General features: G+C 35.2%; 3 protein-coding genes across 3 annotated transcripts in view; all 3 read left to right on the top strand.

Annotated features, from left to right (window-relative positions):
• The first annotated feature begins 1,844 nt into the window (after positions 1–1,844).
• LOC117107759 (WD repeat-containing protein 5) lies at positions 1,845–13,111 on the top strand. Its single transcript, XM_033249526.1, has 13 exons — positions 1,845–1,992; positions 3,461–3,577; positions 4,117–4,213; positions 4,470–4,543; positions 5,870–5,959; positions 6,400–6,489; positions 6,965–7,048; positions 7,360–7,415; positions 7,773–7,819; positions 8,768–8,843; positions 9,327–9,435; positions 9,762–9,849; positions 10,279–13,111. The coding sequence occupies exons 2-13, from the start codon at positions 3,473–3,475 to the stop codon at positions 10,377–10,379; spliced, it is 1,017 nt and encodes a 338-aa protein (XP_033105417.1). The 5' UTR covers positions 1,845–1,992; positions 3,461–3,472; the 3' UTR covers positions 10,380–13,111.
• Positions 13,112–15,155: 2,044 nt separating this feature from the next.
• On the top strand, positions 15,156–16,172 carry LOC117107416 (carbohydrate sulfotransferase 1-like). Its single transcript, XM_033249099.1, has one exon. It carries the CDS (start codon positions 15,274–15,276, stop codon positions 16,090–16,092), a length of 819 nt encoding a protein of 272 aa, XP_033104990.1. The 5' UTR covers positions 15,156–15,273; the 3' UTR covers positions 16,093–16,172.
• Positions 16,173–19,538: 3,366 nt separating this feature from the next.
• The window catches only part of LOC117107485, a 28,260-nt gene continuing 26,582 nt past the window's right edge, over positions 19,539–21,216 (top strand). The window contains exon 1 of the mRNA XM_033249187.1: positions 19,539–19,843. The gene's annotated coding sequence lies outside the window, so the exon portion shown is untranslated. The remainder of the gene's footprint in view (positions 19,844–21,216) is intronic.

Genomic DNA, 21,216 nt, shown 5'->3' with positions numbered 1-21,216 from the left:
ACAGAAAAAAGAGTGGTATATTCCACTCAGCATTGGCCTACCAGTGGCGGATTCAAACGGAGAGGGGGAGGGGGTCTAATCGGCCCGGGCTCCCTAAATATTTCAAAATTAAAAACAAACTGGAGATGAAAAGAAAATTATATTCGATTCTGAGAGTGCCATGTTCTGCCATCATAGAGGTGCCATAAATTGCTCATTTTGGTTTTTTTTTCAATGGGAATAATTATAAATAAAATTATATTCAAATGTTATGTCTGGAAGTGCAATTTCCGGCCATGTAGAGGTGCCGTAATCACAAATTTTCTGACCTCTGAGGTGGATATCCTCCATCTGTGAAAGTGTTCCCCCAACCTCTTGGGTCCCTCTATTTTAAATTCTTATCCGTCACTGGAAATTTACTGTACAACAATTGTGAAGTCATCTTGATGCCTATAAAATAACCAATAAAACACCAAGCTTCTTCAGATATCCGTGGCTTCCAGGGGGGCTTCTCCCCCTCACCCCCACCGGGGGAGGGGGGGCCCTTGGCGGCCCCCCTGCCCCACCCCCTAGCATAGATGCTCGCTTCGCTCGCATCTCGACCTTATGAAATGGACCCCCACTTTCAAAAATGCTCCGCTGCCGTTGGTCAACTGCCGATTAAGATAACAGGATGACAGGGTTTCTTGCAAATTCAGATGAGAACATGTTAAGTGCAATTTTTGAAGAGGAAAGTTGGAAAGGTATGTCCGGGAGCTCTCAGCTTTCCAGGAGAAATATCCTTATTTTGAAATAGAAATTTTTTAAAAAGAAATGTGAATCCACTCCGCAGCCAATACATTTTCAGGTTTGATTGGATTATTGGCTTTTGCTAAAGAAACATGTGATATTGTTCTTAAAACAATTAATAAAATTATATATTCAAGATGTTTACATGCGAGAGTGTTGAGGTCAGTTTATATTTGTTGACTCAAGAAAAAAAAAAGGCGATTCTGTATATGGCCACACAGTATTTCAATTTTAATAATCGATATTGGTACTGTAGTAAATCCAAGATGATGTACAGGCCGGTAACAATACAATAAGAACGAGATTCGAATGACGCATCAAAACTGAGCACAATGTTAAACTTAATGGACACTGACTTTTGGCCGACAGATTGATGGACGGACTACAGACCGACCGACCGACAATTATGAGATGCAAATAGTTGATGGATCGGACAGAAAATTAAGTTGGTGACGTATTTTACTGTACTGTATGATTAATTTTGTCCGGAATCGAGGAGCGCTTATTCAAACGGGACACTTTAGAAAATGTTCACCTTAGGAGGAGCTCTTATTCGAGAGGAGCCCGCGCTTATTCTCGCGAGTACGGTACTCAGCAATGGAAATACTGTATTGAATTGTATTTCTAGACTCACAAAAAACTTCATCACAACCAATGTTTACGGAGTTTTGGTTAATGCGTTTTTCAGTTTCTCGACTTTTGTGGATTTACTATTAGTTACATATTTCAAGTATATTTTGAAAAAAAAAAGATATCAGAGAAACAACATTCACGTTCAACCAGTTACACGAAATGGCTATTTAATGTTTCAATAAAGAATTTAATATGGCACCATCTTCTCACTTTTTTTCATAATAAAATATTTCGCAGTAAAAGTTTGTAAATCCACAAAAAAAAATTGAATTGTGTCTCAATGAAAGTTGATAACTTTTATTTTAAATTAAATTCGGTGTTTTAATGGGATTATCTTATGCATTTTATTGGGCGTTTTTGTTTTTTGGTCACGTCTACGTCTAGTCTTCAAACAAAAAGTTTTCTTGGAAGGTAGAGGGCGTTATTTTCTCTCACCGCATCTGTCTTTTTTTCTGGCTACATTGTGTGGATGGAAGAAGAACACGTTCGGTCATTTCGGTCATCAAATTCTTCAGGGTTTGGGGTCCCATACAGTTGATGTGTTCTAGAAGTGTATGAGCATATGATTAGTATATTGAAATTAAGTATAAGGTATGTATTCATGTCGATTTTTCCTGTTTTGCGTAACTGGAAGAAAAATTCATGCTAGGCTACCACCAACAACAAACTCTCTGGCGACGGGGGATTCTTTTGCTTTGTATGCGTCCTTTTTCCCGCGTCTCTTTGTAAGCTCTATCATGTAATGCCCAGCCTAGGCTTAGAAGGTGTAACCAGCTTACTTTCGGTAGCAGTTATTAATATTAATAATAATAGTTATACCTGCAGATACGTTATGCCATTAACTAACAATCAGCAGACGGCATCACTTGGGGAAGTACTTTACTTTTGACAGAGCGTGTGGCGTGCTGAATTGAATTCATGGCTTGCAGACCGAGAGTTGAACAATGATGCATGTATGTGCTGGGCTTTATTTTAGCATGAATGGAGTTGAAATGCTTGGAGGTTTTAAAATGTCTGCATTCCAATCCATAGCTCCTTTGTTCAGTTCCTGTCACAGACAAGATTTTTTTCTCGCAATTAAAAACTCCACTCCCTAATCTAAGCCTCATAGTCATAACGAGACGACGACAACTAAGTCTATATAGGCCTAGAGCATCTTGTGTTTATATGCAATAATATAAAATTTCATTCATGTTAAGCCAAAAATTAGGGTATTCAATAATATTGTCTGACTACACTTGAAGCTAAATTGTAAATGAATTAGGGTAATATGTTTGTTATTTGAAAGGACTGCCACTTAGAAAATAGACACTGTAAGTCCATTGTTTGGTATATCATCCTTGGCTTTGTGCCAAAAGTTGTATAAAAACATTAAAAAGTATGTCATAATAATATGCACAGAACAGAGGTGTGGCACCGCGGCCAACATGCTGCAAGCTTGTTGAACTTGTTCGCAGGTGACAGCATGTGCCTTTTGATGGTGTGTCTTGCCAAAAATGTGCTACATTAAATAATATATTCATGGGGTAGTTTACCCCATGCTATACAGAGGATGTTTTTGCCTTTGACCTGTAGAATTGATCAAGGTTATTACCCCTCTTACAATTTTAACCATGTTTTATTCAGGTGATACAGAATACATTAAAGAAATTATTATATAACAATCTAATATTAAAAATGTATACTGCATCTTTTGAATAATAAACTTAGAAAAATGATAAATCAATATTTAAATTGTTTTCATTGTTCATTTTAATTGATTATTTATAGCCATGATCCGGAGGGAAAAAAAGTTTGATATGTTGATATATTGATTTTTTTTTTAAAGACACAAAAAGCATATTTGTATATCTGCCAACCATACAACTTCACTCAAGTACAGTGGAAAATTACATAAAAGGTGTACTCAGTTGCATCATTCTCCATTGCCTTTCCCTACCCTATGTTTATACTGTACTACAAGAAATACCACTGATTGCAGTCATCATGCTACATAGGCTTCCACATTAATAATTAACCTAAAACCTGTGTAACACTGTTTATTTACACGATTTCCCAGGCATAAGCGGAGATGACAACACCCGAGAATAAACCTCCAAGTACAGAGCCAGCAAGTAAGCCAACTCCTGTAACAAAGCCACAGACCACCAGCGTATCACTATCGAGCCTTCCAAAAGTAAGTCACGCTTTCTTACAGATGGTTGTTGCCGGTGTAAACAAATTCCTGACAGCATCAAAGCTGCAATGAGATTGTAGAAATGTCTGAAGTACAAATCAGTAGTACAAATACCAATACTACAAACCTGTAAAACTTTTTTAATAAAAGTCAGGCACCGGAGGAAAAACAAATTTTAAAGTTTTGTACGACTGATTTTTTTAAGACGCAGAAAGCATATTAGATGAAAAACTTGGGAACAGTTAATTAGATACAGATTTTTGAATACTTAAAAATGGAGGGGGGTGGGGCGGGAAAATGTTTTTTTTTAAATATTCAAAAATCTGTATCTCATTAATCGTTTCCAAGTTTTTAATCAAATATGCTTTTTGTGTCCTGGAAAAATCAGTTTTACAACATATCAACAAAATTTCCTCGAGCCTGGCTTCAAATTACAAATGATTAAACACTATTAAATTTGTGTAATCTTTGTAATATTTATATTATTTTGTAAACTAAACACACCACATACAAACAATTCGAGATAATTTTCCTTTCAGAAACCAAATTACAGTTTGAAATTTACTCTAGCTGGTCATACAAAAGCTGTTTCCTCTGTCAAGTTTAGTCCAAACGGAGAATGGCTAGCAAGTTCGTGTAAGTATATAAAAATACATGAATTGGTTGGTATTAAAAAAAAAGTGTACTGTGTACTGTATAGTCTAGGTCTCCTCCAATTAAAACCTCTTTTGGGACTGGGGTTTCCATGACTTAAGCAGCTTAGAATAATATAGATAAAAGACATAGTTAATTGGGGACTGCAGAAAAGTGCTGTTTGCTGGGAGGTCTTTTATATACAGTTCATGAAATATTCACAGTAATTCACTAAAATAATATGTCAATCATTTCACAGCTGCTGATAAACTCATAAAAATATGGGGTGCATATGATGGCAAGTTTGAGAAGACTATTACAGGACATAAACTGGTGAGAATAAATTTAATTATAGTTTTGACAGCAATATAATGTAGTGGTTTAAAACTGATTATATCTACTGTATGTGTGCTACACTGTTAACACGTTCACTGCCAGCTACAAGTATACTCGTTCCACAGGGTGTTACTTGAGGGTGTTGGGGACGACTATATTTATCAAACTACATTGTAGAACCACAGACTTAACAGCTGATAGTTCGGGAACACCTAGGCGATAACAAATAACATACATGTGTGTGTTGTATTATGTTGCTGGAAGTACAAAAGATTGTACAAGTGAGGGAGCCCTCTGAACATATACCAGCCCATGCAAAATGCGGACGAGAAAACTTGCACTTGGCAGAGGCAATATAAAGTACCGTCCCATTGCCAGAAACAAGTTTACTTGTCCTTAAACACACCATTTTGATGATATGTGATTGATAACATTTCAAGAAAGTATGTTTGCACATGTACTGTACAATACAGGATACAAACATCAGAGAATTTTGCCTTCAGCCATTTTCTCCACCAGGAGTACTGAAGCTTTGTATCCGTATTGGATTTGGATTTATTCGGTGTAAATACCAAGGATAGCCCAAGAAAGTCTAGAAGAAGACTTATTTCCAGTGGGTCCTTCTGGTGGTGACTGGGCAGTACACCGGGAGACAATCCCCTACTCTTTTCCAAAGAGTGTACTGCGTTTTTTAACGTGCACATGGGCCATAATGCACACGGGCCAACAGCTTAAACGTCTCATCCGAAAGACGGTGTGCTATTGCAACTTGTATTTCAGCCCTCTAGCTGAAACACAAGGAGAGGCAGCGATGGGAATTGAACCGGGGACTTAGAGATCTCCACGGTTCAGCGCACACACAGTGACTACCACCAGATTAGCCGACTGAGCTAAGCTGCTCTCTTTTTACAGTTTTTATAGTTATTTGTTCTTTAGAAACCGTATAACATAGCTTTGTATGTAAAATGTATGAAATAGTTCTGTACTACTATTATCATTGAAATATTATATAGAAATTAAGCAATCTACACATATTTTTTTTCATTTTTGTTAAACGCAACGTCTTCAACATGTGGAAATTTATTTTCATTTTATTTGTTTACTCATTATACAAACTTTAAAGCAATATTTATTTAGGTATAAGAACAATGCAAAATGACAACAAAAGGACTGAAATTGATTGCATTACTATATCAAAAAACTGTAAAAATATAAAATTATTTACAATAATTATAAAGTACCACATATTAAATATTAATAATAATATCACTATTTATCATCAGTTCTGTTGCTAAAGTTGATTGTGGTTGCTTTTTTTGACAGGGTATATCTGATGTAGCATGGTCGAGTGATTCTAAGATTATTGTGTCTGCATCTGATGATAAGACTTTAAAGATTTGGGAAGTTAGTTCTGTAAGTTAACAGTATTTTTGCTATTAAGTTTATGAATACCTTAGAGGATGATATAAATATATACAAATTGTAAATAAACAAAATAAATTAAAATGCAGACTAATGCAAGAATGAAAGTAATAAAAAAAAAATAGCAGTTATTAAATTTAATTAAAAATATGAAAAGTAAATATCTATGGAAAATGAGACGAACATTGAAGATACAGTACCAAAATGTTTGCTATAATATAAATAGTGCCCATTATATAAAATTAACTATATAATTGTTGATTTTTGTGTTACCTTGTACCCATCTTAGTTCCTAAAGTAGAACAAGAACAGGGGCTGCAGTTTTGTAGTATATGTTTAAACGTAAACTTGTCATTTGAGTTACTGTAGCAGTGATCTTTCCCCCTGATCTTTCATTGGTATGCTAGCATATGATCGTTTTTCATCACCAGGGTAAGTGTATGAAGACGTTGAAAGGCCATACAAACTACGTATTTTGCTGCAACTTCAATCCACAATCGAACCTCATAGTTTCTGGATCGGTAAGGATGCAAGTTTTGTTAGAACAGCAGTATTATTATTGGTTTAACCAAAAGACAATTAGGGCCTGTTTCTGCTGAGCAAAAAAACATGAGTTTACTTCTTTCGCAGCATGTAAGTAAGGTCAGCTTTAACTTCCGTTGGTGACCGTCATTTAAGCTCTGCCCACCTGCCAATGCTCGCATTACCATGTTTTTATTAGTTCCACTTTTCACTAGAAACACGTTCAGAAGGAATTTAACCGTTTATAAAAAACACGTGTTTTTTACGTTATTCAGCAGAAACACGCCCTTATATAGAATAGTAGTAATTTTCCTTTTGCTGTTGTGATCATCAGAGCTGCTTTGCTCCTAGGATAGGGGCATGTGTGCTAAGTTTTAAGTAATTTGTGAAATAGAGAAGGAAGTGTATGTTAGGGTTGATAACTTATTTTTTCATATTGGCTTTAATACTTTGTAAAAATGTTTACATAATCAGTTTGATGAAAGTGTGCGAATTTGGGATGTGAAAACAGGCAAATGTTTGAAGACATTACCAGCTCATTCGGACCCTGTATCAGCAGTAAGTTTCTAATCCTCCAAACAAAATTTGTACAAATTTGTATAAAATAAAATATATATTAAAATATATAATGTGATTTCTTTCTATATAAACTATATTTTAACTATATAATGTTACTTGGTAGATAGTAAATACAATTTTTGTTTGACTTATCAATGTAATAAGTAATAATAATGAAAATGTTCTTGGTTATTTTTTTCTGGATTTCTTTAAAGGCAAAATCACAAAGGTGTATTTCTTTTTTTTTTTGGTATTGAAAGGTGTATTTATATATATATATATACACTCACACCTTCTGTTTTACTTTGTAGGTTGACTTTAACAGAGACGGTTCATTGATTGTGTCCAGTAGTTACGATGGTTTGTGGTAAGTAATCGCTAATAATCATAGTTACATTTTTTTTAAATGTGTGTGAATCTTTCCATTGACAATTTCTTTTTTACAAATTAATACCTTTTGCTAACATTCCTATGTAATGTATTTTTGGAATTTGTACCTATTCCATACAGGTTTGTCACAAGATGTCATGATTAGAATTGTTTATATTTGTGCTCATTGTTGATTATTTATTATTCATATTCATTTAATATTCAAGAAATTTTATTGTCTGTATGTAATACATAATAAAAATAACAGAAAATTGAATTACTCGGCAAGATTTAAGAAAAGAAATTTTAAAATCGCATTCTTGCCTTAATCATCAACTTGTTTTTCTTTTTGTAGTCGTATTTGGGACACTGCATCTGGTCAGTGCTTGAAAACACTTATAGGTAGGTCATTGTGTCACATATTATTATTTATTGAAATTAATCACTGCAGTTTCTTCAATCTGTATGCAATATCTATGTTATTACTTATTATCTGCTCAGTTTCATTTCATTTTCATTTCATTTCATTTGTTTTGTCTCAATAAAATGCATAAAAAACAACAACCGGTTACAATACAACAAAATAAAAGCATAAAAAATCTGAAACAGGCCGAGACAGGATTCCTAAAAGTGAACCAAATCACTATCATGTAGGTCTCCTAATCACTATTCCGATTAAACATAAAATAATAATAAAATGAACAATTGATATAATACTTAAAATCTGTAAAATTTGCCTCAACAATAAATATATATATAGAAATTGTAAAACTTATTTAAAATATAATTTAATATCGTTTAAAAATGCTTTAAGATTCAAAAACCTATAAATCCCTAGTTTCTACAGGTAGTTCCTCCCAAGCGCGTGGAAACAAATGAAACACAGAATATTTCAGAGAATTTGTTCGAGCATATTGATGTACAAATTTAAGATGATCACCGTGTCTAGAGTTGATTGTTATGTAATTAAAAATATTAAAATCATAAAAGCCATGAAGACATTTTGCAATAAAAGAAATAGTAAGAAGCTTAAAACGATTTTCAACTGAAATTAGACCGATAATGTCAAGACGTTCTCTTTCATTTTATGTCGATGTCCCGATTAAAAAGGTGGTGGTTTAAAATCTGTTGAAAGTGTTCCATGGGGGCTAAGCCCTCGAAAAATATGACAATTAATTTTTTTCAAAGGCATATTTAATCGATTTTGGAGTCTCCTAATATGTAGAAAATAGTCGTTTTGTAGTACGGAATATAAAAGCTACATAAAAGAAATATTCTTGAATCTATGGTTTTTGAAAGTTCAGTTATTATATTTACAGTTTATTGTAACTACTCAATTCTTGATTCTAGATGATGATAATCCTCCAGTTTCTTACGTCAAATTCTCACCCAATGGCAAATATATTTTGGCAGCTACATTAGACAAGTAAGTATGATGGTTTGGCAATTCTACTTGTAACTTTATTGTATTAATAATTATAATATTAATGATGATTATAATAGTAATTGTAATAATAATACCAACAACAATTAGACAGTGCACTGATATCGAGTTCATACCTCCACAAGGACTTTACCTTATATCACAAAGATTAAACACCTCTTTGATAGACAAGTATGTACTGCTTCACCAAATTGTATGATTTATTATTATTCTGCACAATTCTGCTAGCAAAGAAACTGACATACAGTGTAAATAGTAGCAGTAGCTGTAGCAGTAGTAGTAGCAGCAACAGCAGTAGCTGTAGCAATAGTAGTAGCAGCAACAACCGCAGTAGTAGTAGCAACAGCAGTAGTAGCAGCAACCGTAGTAGCATTAGTAGTTGTAGCAATAGTATTAGTAGCAGCAACATCAGTAGTAATAGCTGTAGCAATTGCTGACATTAAATTTATTCAATTTCATTAACAGCACATTGAAACTCTGGGACTACAGCAAAGGAAAATGCTTGAAGACCTACTCAGGACACAAGAATGAAAAGTATTGTATTTTCGCAAATTTCTCAGTAACAGGAGGCAAGGTAAGCATACACTCATTTTTTCCTCTCAAAGTAATGAAGTTAAATTCAGGCTCTGGAGGAAAAACATTTTTTAATATGTTGTACAACTGATTTTTCGAAGACATAACTAGGGGAAAAGGTGGAAAAAATGTGGTTATGTCCTTTCAATACCCACAGCAGACCTTGAATTAAATTACAGTGGGTGTCATTTTTATTTTTATATTATTATAGTTTGTTATATATATATATTTGTGTTTTTAAATATTACATTCTTATCTTCATTTGTAAGCATGCTATATATTGTAGATATATCATTATTATGTATTTTCTTTTTTTATAATGTTTAGTGGATAGTCTCAGGATCAGAAGACAATATGGTATATATATGGAATCTGCAGACCAAGGAAATTGTACAGAAATTACAGGGACACACAGGTAGGTAACCTTACGCCAGGATAAGTTTGATAAAGATATAAAAGCATCACATTATTTTGTTTCTTTGAGGGCCTCTGAATATCATCCGACCTAGGATATGCTGGAAGGGTCACCTTCTATAAATATCATTTTTTTTAAAGGAATAAATTGTATGTTTTTCAATGTTTGTTGGAAGTTGAACAATGTTTGGTTTCATATTAATGAACAAATCAAATTAGTACTCTGGTAGATTGCTAGTGTATGCTCATTTCTGACTAAACAAATCCTGTTTACAGTAGGTACATAAACTACTAGTTCATCAAGGTCTTATCAAACTTTTTAAGTCTTATAGAATGTGGTTACTTTTCATTGTACTTCAGTCATTGCTCTTGTCTTTGTAACAAAGCCTTTTATTATAATTGTCTTTTACATTTTTATCTTAATTTTTAGATGTTGTTCTCTGCACAACGTGTCACCCAACAGAGAATATAATTGCATCAGCCGCCCTCGAAAATGACAAGACGATTAAGATGTGGCGATCGGATTGCTGATCCAAGGAAGTTCTTTCCAGTATAGTTATACCATGGAGGAGATGGTTATACTGCCCTCAATGTTTATTGCTAATGTAGACACTTGTAAAAAAAAAAAAAACCAGGGACGGTGGTGTTCTGTAGATACATAAATGTCATTTTGATATCGTAATACCGGTCGCAGAATCAGTGCCACAGTTTTGTGCAAAGACATTATGCATTACAATACGACTTTACATGCAGAATAACAATGTTGTAATTATTTACTGTCTATCAAATATCATGACTTGTATAAAGGCATGCATGTTTTGGTTGCACTAAAACATTCAAGTGCTAAGTTAGTAACCATCCTTATGCTCAATTTTAACAGTTCCTTAATGTGCTATAATCGCTGTCCACACTATCAAATTGTGACATACCTAAATATGGTCATTAGATGACATCACAAACTGACCATATATAGGCACATCATGACTATATATGGGCATACAGCTGTTCTTTTTTTCAAATAAAATTTGATAATTTGGACAGGGCTTTAGAAATCTAGGGTCTCACCAAAAATGAGCATTGATCTGTTGGCCTGTAGATATTCCACATAAGACAATATGCTAGAATATTGTAGTCAACACCTGATTTAGTAGTATTTATATATTGAAAAATTCAATTGTTCTAAGGTGCTTAACATTCAATTTCCATAATTGTAGATTATCCACATAAGACAATATGCATTGCTAAAGTGCTGTAGTCAACACCTCTGATTCAGTAGTATTTATATATTGAAAAATTAAATTGTTTTAAGGTGCTTAACCTCCAATTTCCATAATTTCATGCTGGGGTCCAGTGGTTGAAAACAAGTGGCCTTGGGCATAATGCTATAGTCTATATACAATTATCTCACCCTTGACACAGAATGAATCACACACAATGTGCAACTTCCTCCTTTCCATTTGGGATAACCCTAGTCTTCTCTAATTCAGCACTGACCAGAATTATGTCTCATCCTATCAGGTACTCATTTATACTCCTGAGTAGAAGAATCTGTGGCTGAAAGAGCCTTGCAATGGTAACTGCATTGGCTTGAACTTACTACTGAAGTGGTTGAAAGCTCAAAAACTTTATTTATTTAATGAAGAAAGTTGTATGTTGATTAAATTAATTTTTCTTTTAATGAAAATAATCAATATTATAATAATACAAACATTAAAGGTTGGATTAAGGTGGCTGACCATATAGGTATCTTATCATAGCTACCTACCTACCCACTTTAGGCCAAGCAGCCCATAAGGCTAAAGGACACTCCATTTTACAGTATATCTGGCTTCATTTCACAAGACATTCCCTGAAGCCTGGTTTCCATAAAATCGCTACAGTGATTTGAGTGTAATCATTGTACTGCGTTAGTCCCCGAAGCAATCAGGAAGGCTCTCCAATTCGACCAATCAATCAGCTACACCGAAAGCTGTCACCGATAGCATGTAGCAATTGTATGGAAAGCAGGCTTTACCTTTTCCTCCTAACTCTATTTTTACTTGTTTATATTAGGCTACGAAACTGACAACATGTACTGTACAAATATATTACATTTTCATAACAGTCCAGTAAAATTTCTTTAATTCTGTTATTGCAGTTAATATCATGGTCATAGATTTAATAACCAGTCTAAAATGCTACCCAAATATGATGCGTGTTACATGTGAATGGGATTGACAAATCTAAACTTGATGACGTAACAGTATTTGTAAGGTTACAAGAACCGTAAACGTTTTTTGAATGTTATGGAGAATGGACATTTCTGCTAAGCCCTGTCCCTTGTACAGTATTATGGTTGCTAATCTTTCACAAAACAATAGGAAGCTTTCGATTTGTGCGGCGACGCTAGAACGGAATCGCTCATGCGTGACCGTCCTACCTGGCGTTCTACGTTCTCTGCATTCGTACATTTGGCCAAATTGCGTTCCAGAATCTACTCGACAAGGTGACCTTAACGTTCTCGCATGCGCGGATGACTTTTAGTGACGTCATTACGTTCTACGTCCTACCGTCGTCATGCAATTGAAAGCTCTCTATTGTACGTTTATGGGACAGCATGTGTGCGTTCCTGGCAGCAGTGTTCTCCAATTAGTCAGCTCTTAAGTTTGACTGATACTCCAGAAAGGTCCATACACTGATTCGTTCCAAGAATTGGTTCACAATAATAAATGATGCTGTAGTTTAAAAAAAATATATACATTTTATTGTACTCCTTATTTTATTTCCCCGAAATAAACCAACAAGTTGTCATTCAGGACAATTACTTGGTGTGCCTTAGGTGGTTCCATTATTTTTTATGGGGTGTTTATTTAATAGAATGATAGCAATTAGTAGGTTTATCCAGTTTTCTTACTCACAAACTACCAAAATCAATGCTGATTTGTGTTTTTTTTTCGATGTAAAAATAGTTTTAAATGAAGTGTTATTTCATTTTGATGTATTAAAGCTAAAATAAGTAAGTGATTATGTTCTGTATATGTAATTTCTGTTTTTTTTTCAGACTGAGGTCCATTCCATATGGTTCAACCCCTCCCCCACTGAAAAACCAATGTATTATGGAGTAACATCCCATTGTCTTTGAATTGTTTTAATACCTCCGCCAAGAAGTTATGTATTCATTACTGTCTGTTAACATGATTTTGCAAAACTGATTAAATTTTGAGGTGAAGAGGTCCCCTGGAGCATGAAAGAAAGTTCAAAGTACAGTAGATGAGCAATCCAAAGTATATTTTTCACGTTTTTCCTTAATTCTGTGGGTGACGATCGATATCTGCTAATTGTTTGACAAATTAATCAATATGTGTGGTACTTCTGGTCAGTGCGATCACTTGCTCAAGTCATGTTATGTGAATGTTGGTACAGAGGGAAGCAAAAAGAAAAAAATCATACAATACTGTACAACATAATAAACTCAGTATTTTTTACTTGCAACCAACCAAAATATCCTAGACTATAAGGTTGACCTCCAAGCCACAATCTTAGCGCATACCGCAGAACAAACTGCGCTGGGGCATCTGAAGGGTACAGTAATAAAAGAGTATTGGTTCCGAATAATGGTGGAGGCAGGGGCGGATCCAGGATTTGAAAGAGGGGAGGTTCATTTTTCCATAAACCCAAAAATGAGATTTTGATTCCTAGATGGCCGGCAATAAACATTATTGAGTAGTTGGAGGTGTTTCTCAATAAAGTTACTATCACGTGGTTTATCATTTCTCTGTATATTATTTGAGAGGAGTTTTAATGGGGTGCGCTCGCTTACACTCTAGGTATGTGAACGTCACGATTAGCTTTTGATAAAACAATATGCATGTTATCTCGTTCAGTTATTGCTGTTGTTATACGTAGTGTCGGAAATGCAGTTTAGATCATGTGTTTTTTAAAGCATGCTTCATTGACAGCAGGTCTGTACGCAGGATTTTTATTTGGTGGGTGCGAATTTGTAGAGAGTGAACCCAAATTACTCGGGGGCGGGGAAGAGTTTAGGCATTTTTGATAATTTGAGGTCTTATTTAATCGATTTCTGAAGATGCATGTATTAAAACGGTTTTCAGCGGCGGATCCAGGAATTTTAAGAGGGGGATAGCGAGGGACTTACAGAGATGGAGGAGATACCACATCTGCCCCACCATGATTGAGGCTGAGTGAAAAAAATTTATGATTATGGCACCTTCAAATGGTCGGAAATTGCACACTTACAAAATTTTAATATCATTTTCTTTTTCCCCATTTATTTTCTATTTTGAAAAATTTAGGGGGGGGGGGGGGGGGCAGGACGACTGGGCCTCCTTGAATCCGCCAGTCTCAGTGGCGTATCTAATAAAGAAGGACTCAGAGATTGAGGGTCTATATCATCTCAGCCCCACCATGGTAAAGGCTGAGAAAATCATGCTTATGGCACCTTTAGATGGCCGGAGATGACATTCTCAGGCTTAAATTTTAATATAATTTTTTTTTTATATAATTTTGACAAATTTAGTAGGGGGGGGGGGATGGCCACCACAATTGGGAATAGTGCAGCACAGTCTAGAAGCACAGATACATTAGGGAAAATGTCGATGAACGTTGGTTAGAGCATGGAGGGGTAAACTAATTCCTCCATGGTTAGAAGATCTATAGCTTCATTGACAATCGCACTATAATCTGATATTGTCTACACAACCAATAACCTTTCTGTATTGTTTTTGACGTTTCTTTGTGTATTATATATTTAATTGCTCTGACATTCGCCATGGCAAACGGTGCAAAGATCTAAATCCGCACCTGCTGCAGTATCAAGATCTGTTCTCCAAGCGAAAATAAGATGATTTTAGTGAAACCTAGAAGGAAGATTAGTTTGTAATTTAAGGAGTGGGGGGGGGGGGGGGGGTAGGGGTGTGTGGCATAACACACCTAGTAATATACAACCGCAAAACAACTGAGCGACGGCTAGCGAATGAGCAAATTAGTACACATGTTGTCGAAAAGCTACCCCTTTGGTGAAAAACGACGGTAAAAGTCATTATTCCCTCAATCTAAAATATGGAATGATACTGACTAATAAGTTTATACGGAGACTTTGATGATCTATGACTATGTTGTTACAGTTTTTTCCCAGACGTTTATTGAGGACTAGGCCCACAGCTTAATTAAGCGTAATTAATTATGACATTGTTATTAAAATATCGCTTTAATAGGATGGATTTATTTCAAAGAAAAGCAAAAATAGGCCTACCCAAATTTGATTTGTTAAAATCAATATACGGTATAATAACTAAATCTGTATGAACCAGGACGTCTGATCGATTTGTATAGGCCTAGTAATGAATCAGCAATTACAAAGAGCACAAAACAGCTTCAGCGATATGGACACATAATCAATTCCTTGTATCATTGTCGATTCGAAAATATGGAACCCTATCTAAACTCCATGAGGCAGCGTGTAAATTACCGTCAACAATTATGTGATATCCAATCGCTTTTGGGTCATCCATGCGATAACGACAAAGACCCATCAGGTATATCACCCAAATTGTACAATACGATTGAGACTAAACTAACAGGCCTACACGAACAATGTGAAAATAAAGAGTTCATTGTAATCAAATCTATTCGAATTTTTGACATATTGAATCTGTCACAATTGTTTAACGATAGCGAAATAGATTTTAAAATATTGCATCTCATTCGTGATCCAAGAGGAATGACTTTGTCAAAACTAAAGGCTTGGGCTCCAGATGTCATTAAAAAGATGAAAGCAGAAAACAGATCTGTCTTTGATGTTCAGGATTTACCTTCTGACTGGTATTCTGGTTTAGATGATTGGTGTAAAGCTTGGATAAAAGATGCAAGTATTGGGCAACAGATGGTATCAAAATACATGGCAGTAAGGTACGAAGATATATCAATGATGCCATTGATGACAACAAGAGAAATATACGACAGACTTGGTTTAGGTGAGGTTTCAGAACACGTTGTAAACTGGTTAAATGAACATACAAAGGAATCAAGGGGTGACGAGTACTCGGTCTCTCGAAACTCAAAGTTAAACGCAGAGAAATGGCGTCGAGATATGACGTATATGCTTGCAAAGCGCATACAAGAATTGGAAAATTGTGGAAAATTCCTGGATAGATTTGGTTACATCAAAGTGAAACGCCCTCAAGACCTTACAAATACAAGCTTGTCGTTCAGTGGAAAAAAATATCAACATAACGAATATAATTAACAAAAAATAATAATAATAATATTAATAATTAATAATTAATAATAATAATACAGGTCTCCCTCCACTTAAATACCACTTTTCTGTGGTTCCATATTAACAAATGTCTTTTATCTTCATTATTCTAATTAGAGACCTTTAGTTACTAAAGACCATGGAAACCCCAGTCCCAAAAGTGCTCTTTAATTGGAGGAAGGCCTGCCCACAAATGTAATAAATTTCGAATGTAGGAGCTGACTCAAAAAATGGCCAAACCGTTTCTAAATGTCTGGGAGGAGTTATAGGTCATTTGAGGTCAAATAATGATTTGATAGATTATTTATTTTCATTATGCATGCTGCCAAAATTGGCTCTTATTTATATGTCATAGAGAAGCTTACCAGATATGACAGTATTCTTGTTATTTCATGTCAAAGGTCATTTAAGGTCAAACACTGGAAAACATGATATAATGCAATGGTACATGTAGCTAGCAAAGTTTCGCACGAATAAGTTCGAAAATTAAAAATAGTCGCCATATGTTTATTTTTAAATAATCATAGTTACGGAAGAAATGTCAAACAAATGTGAAAATTTAGCTTAATTATAGGCCTACAAATTATGTGGGAAAATATTATAGGGCATCCGTGTCTTGACAACCACTGGTTGTAGAAAGTTAGCATTCTTTTTTTTCCATATGCATGTTTCTATTTCTTCCAATGAGACATGTTTTCCCGAAAATGACATCTTGGAAACATAATACATCCCCCAAGAACTTTGTAGGCTGCCCTTCCAGGCGTTTAGAAAATTGCTCTCCGACTGTTTTTGTTGCTCGTACGCCTCATAGATCAAACGCTTAAATTGTCATGCTTCTGTCGCAAAGTGCACGGTTTGGCCATTTTTGGGTCTTAGTTTCTATATTCGAAGAACATTATTACATTTATGGGCGAAGAGGTCATGTTTTGTTGTTACATTTGTGGGCGATGATCGTTATGTTTCTGTAGATGTGTTTGAAGGGCTTGGATTAAATGTGGCTAGATTGAGAACTTCAGCCAAGGCGATTGTGTGTGTGTGTGTGTGTGTGGGCACAATGGGTTAATTTTACACCTTCACCTCTGCAAAGAATGTTCTGTGTCTGAATGTCATAAATCATCCAAACATGATGAGAAGGGTATAGTGAGTTCGTCTGAAAATGCAAATGGATTACGATTCAATTGCCTACTTACCAAGGTATAGGCCTATCAATGATCGAGGTTTATGGGATTATGGCACATAGGTCTATCGTGGGATTCTTTATTAAAGCATGCTGTAGAACACTGGGTTCACTTTTAAGGAGGGTTAAACATTGGGGGTGAAAAACAATAATTCTATGCGCCTACGAAAGCGCTACAGAGAGAGAATGCAGTGAATCAATCGGTAAGCAATTTGACATTTAAATTTGACGGATTTCACTCCTCCCTGTATATATTTATATAGGCCTACTCTGTTTTTGGCTGTATTCTTTTTTATTGATAATGTCAATAAGCTTAGTTGGCTGATTGATTAATTGATTGATTACATAATACTCCATGAGGAATTTACAATTATATGTTTATAATTCTAAAAAGGCGTTTCCAGTGAAATGAAAACTAAAACGCTTGTCAAGAAGTGAAAAATAATACGTTATTGCAAAGCAACTAAAACATTAAACATGCGAACATAATGTTTGAAACTATAACATCAGTAACCATTATTTTATAGATTATCAATATAAATATATAATTATATAAATATGTGACATACAACAGAATAATGTATACACGGATTATATACTTATAGAGTAACAACATATATCATATAATCAGCCAATCATAATAGGCAGCAAATAGCAAACAACAAAGAAAACCCCCAAAGCTGTGCCTGATAACTGGCTATACAATGGAGGAAACAAATTTACTAAGGAAACAACCTAACAAATGGATAAATATTAAGCGTGCTCGAATAGGAACAAGATGTCATAATCTTATCGAGCATAGCTCTTCAACGAAAAATACCTTTATTTAGTTGTATGAAAAAAAATCTTAATTTATATTATATGCTATTATCTGTTTCCAGCCGTACCTGTTGTATAATAGAGCACGGCCGTAGCCACAAGATTTGAGTGGTCAGGTTGCAAGCAAAGCGAGCACTGAGGCTGGGGGAAGAGGGGCCGCCAATGGCCCTGGTGGTTTAAGGGGCCGAAGGCCCGGGAAAAAAAGTATTTTCACATTGTATAGACTAATTTTAATGATTCGGTAGTAGTAATGTAATACAATAGTTTAAACAAAACAAAAAATTAAAAACATATATTTTAAACTACCATTAGGGTTATGTTGAAGCAAAGCAATAAAAACGCTTTGAACTTTAAACCAGGCAGGTCATTCAAGAGAAAGATGGTTACATTATAGACATAGTCCTTATGATCGTAGCGAACTTTCTCGGAACAGTGGACTTTATGAATAGCAAACTTTATGACTAGCGAGGGGACCCCTTTTATTTTGCTTTTACCAGCTTTCCTATACCTTGCCTATAAGCTCCACATTCATGCTAATCGTGCTATATTACCCTCATCAAGCCGCGATGCTATAAGGCAATTTTAATACTTTCTTGATGATATTAAACACTGTATTTTTACCTCCGCGCGAAGAGCCTCGGTCATGTCATGATTGGGACCCAGAATATGGTGATAAAAACCCTCGTGGGGTCCATGGAAAATATTTTATGGTTTAGGATGGCTCAATATTGTGATTTTATACCATAATGTTAGAAACTGCCAATCACATTATTTTTTATAAGAATCAGCAAATACTATTTTTAATCCGAACCTCATCCGACAGGTGAAAATTCCCCACTGACCCCGACGCCACTGTATGCAAGTTGGCATGTCCTTCCCACACCTATATATTGTTGAACATTCACACCAGTCATACTGCTGTTAGTCGATACTATAGTAAATTATGATAAACAAAATAATATCGATTTATCAAAACAGAAATTGAATTACACACCTATCTGGGCTTATTCTACAATAACAAAATGTGTACTACAAGCCAAATGTTCGCCGTGTGAACCCACAGATATTAATTATTGATCTATCACGGTTCAGGTAAGCCACTATTTACACATCATGGTATCTCCCGAATTGTTTTTGTGACAAGGGTGGTGTTAGGCACTTCCTTGTGTACAATGAGATAGCGGATGTTTCAGCATTTATTCAATTAAAGTACATAACAAATATATAACTAGGCCAGTACATAATCTATAAAGTATATATGATGATGCAGACTATGACATTATCTGTTTTGGAATGTAATTGGCACTTCATACCTTATGATCAATATTATGAAATTTCGAAACCTCTCACAGAACATCTGTATCGATCGCCCTCTACAAGACAAGACATATTTCACCACTCCTGAGACCTAAATAGTAGTCACAGATCAAAACACACATCTGCATGTGCAAGATTATAGAGGACGCCGTGATAATAACTTAACCTGCAGGATTGATTATTTATAGCTCGTACACCTTTATTATCTGCTCTGTAGTCTACTTAATTGTTTACTAAACGTAGATTATCAGATAGATGCTCGCATTTATTATTATGCGATTAATCAACAGTGCAACTGATGGTTAAAATCTCAATTTTAGTGATGAATTGTTACCAGTAACGATCGATAACTTTGGATGTGCTGCTAATTGATGCCATAGGACGTTTATTCCGCACCTGGTTTGGGATTAATTGACAATATTGCAGGTAAAAATGAAAAAATTATTTTTTTATTCATTTAAACCGAACGGATTGATTAACGCTGAATATAGAAACGAATAATAATTACCTTGTAGGCTACACTAGTGCCAAGAGGCTCGAGACAGACATCGACAGTGACCCTGGAATCCAAGGCCCGATAGGACCCGAACCCTTTAATTGCAAAATACTAAAAAGTGTAGATACGCAAGAATCTGCCATAAAAAGAATACACAGGGTCCCCATCGGGAGAGCTCCCCAACCCCCACGTCGGGGAGAAAAACCACAATTCGTCGGGGAGAAAAAAATGTATTTGTATTTCTACATATTATTACTATAAAATCGATTAAATAAGCCTTTGAAACCCATTTTGCTCTCGTCGAGGAAATCTTCCCCCTCATCGATGGCATCGGCCCCCGTCGGGGCCTCGCCCCCTCGCCCTGTCGGGGAAATCCTGGTGCCACCCCTGGGTCGGGGGGCACCATACTTTAGTCCTTCTTGAGCAAGAAAAAGGTGCCGCTTCTTCAAGATTTGTTATTTCCATCCTTCTTTCTTACCAGTTTTGACTGAGATTTATTGATTGATTACTGAAGAAGTTGCGGTACTACAGGCCAGTCACCGTTTACATGGTCCCGAATCGTTTAGGATGGGAAAATCCTAGTCCCTGCTAATCCAAAATTACATTTCAGTTCGTTTAGATTCATTGCTCCACTTTTTAAAGTTAAAACTCTCTTTTGCATAGAACCTTGGTCATAGGCGTGTGCCAAGACGCCACCTACTGAAAAATTATACTTAAAATACAGATTCAACAACGATTGTGACGTAGGTCTATTCCCTATGAATAGGCTTATGTTGATAAAACAAACAATGAAATAAATGTTTAAATTTACAACTGCCAGCCAGCCAGCCAGCCATTGCCATTACGAAAATGAAAAATATATAATTTAACGAACAGAACATGTACCTGTCTATGTTAAATAACGTGAATACGTGAATACTTGTGATCAATTTTGCAATATACCATAGGCCTATATAGACCATGCCTATATAACAACAACCATAATATTATATTATAATATTATTATAAGGGCATACAGTGCCCAAAATGATTTTATGATAGATATGTATTTATACAGTAGAACTCCCTCCTTTGAGACATTCCTATTAGAATAACACTTTTCCGCAAAACGAGGGGAAATATATTTTTTTAACACTTGGCCAACCCCTATTAAGGGACACCCCTATTAATGATGGGACGGGGACACTTACTGAGTGTGCAAAATTTTCAAAACAATACAAACTAACTCCTATTGAGGGGACACTTATTGTTTTGTATCAAAACAACTACACCTATAGTCACAAAATAAGAAAAAAAATCACGT

The sequence above is a fragment of the Anneissia japonica genome, unplaced genomic scaffold (assembly GCF_011630105.1).
Source record: "Anneissia japonica isolate Jap-2015-1 unplaced genomic scaffold, ASM1163010v1 scaffold288091_len1417266_cov198, whole genome shotgun sequence".
NCBI classification, from domain to species: Eukaryota; Metazoa; Echinodermata; class Crinoidea; order Comatulida; family Comatulidae; genus Anneissia; species Anneissia japonica.
This window is presented reverse-complemented; position numbering and strand designations above follow the sequence as displayed.

Coding starts and splice junctions, on each gene's coding strand:
- LOC117107759 (XM_033249526.1), top strand. CDS start 3,473: ATGACAACACCCGAGAATAAACCTCCAAGTACAGAGCCAGCAAGTAAG. Junction 6,490..6,964: donor ACCTCATAGTTTCTGGATCG/GTAAGGATGCAA, acceptor TTACATAATCAG/TTTGATGAAAGTGTGCGAAT. Junction 7,820..8,767: donor GTGCTTGAAAACACTTATAG/GTAGGTCATTGT, acceptor TCTTGATTCTAG/ATGATGATAATCCTCCAGTT.
- LOC117107416 (XM_033249099.1), top strand. CDS start 15,274: ATGGAACCCTATCTAAACTCCATGAGGCAGCGTGTAAATTACCGTCAA.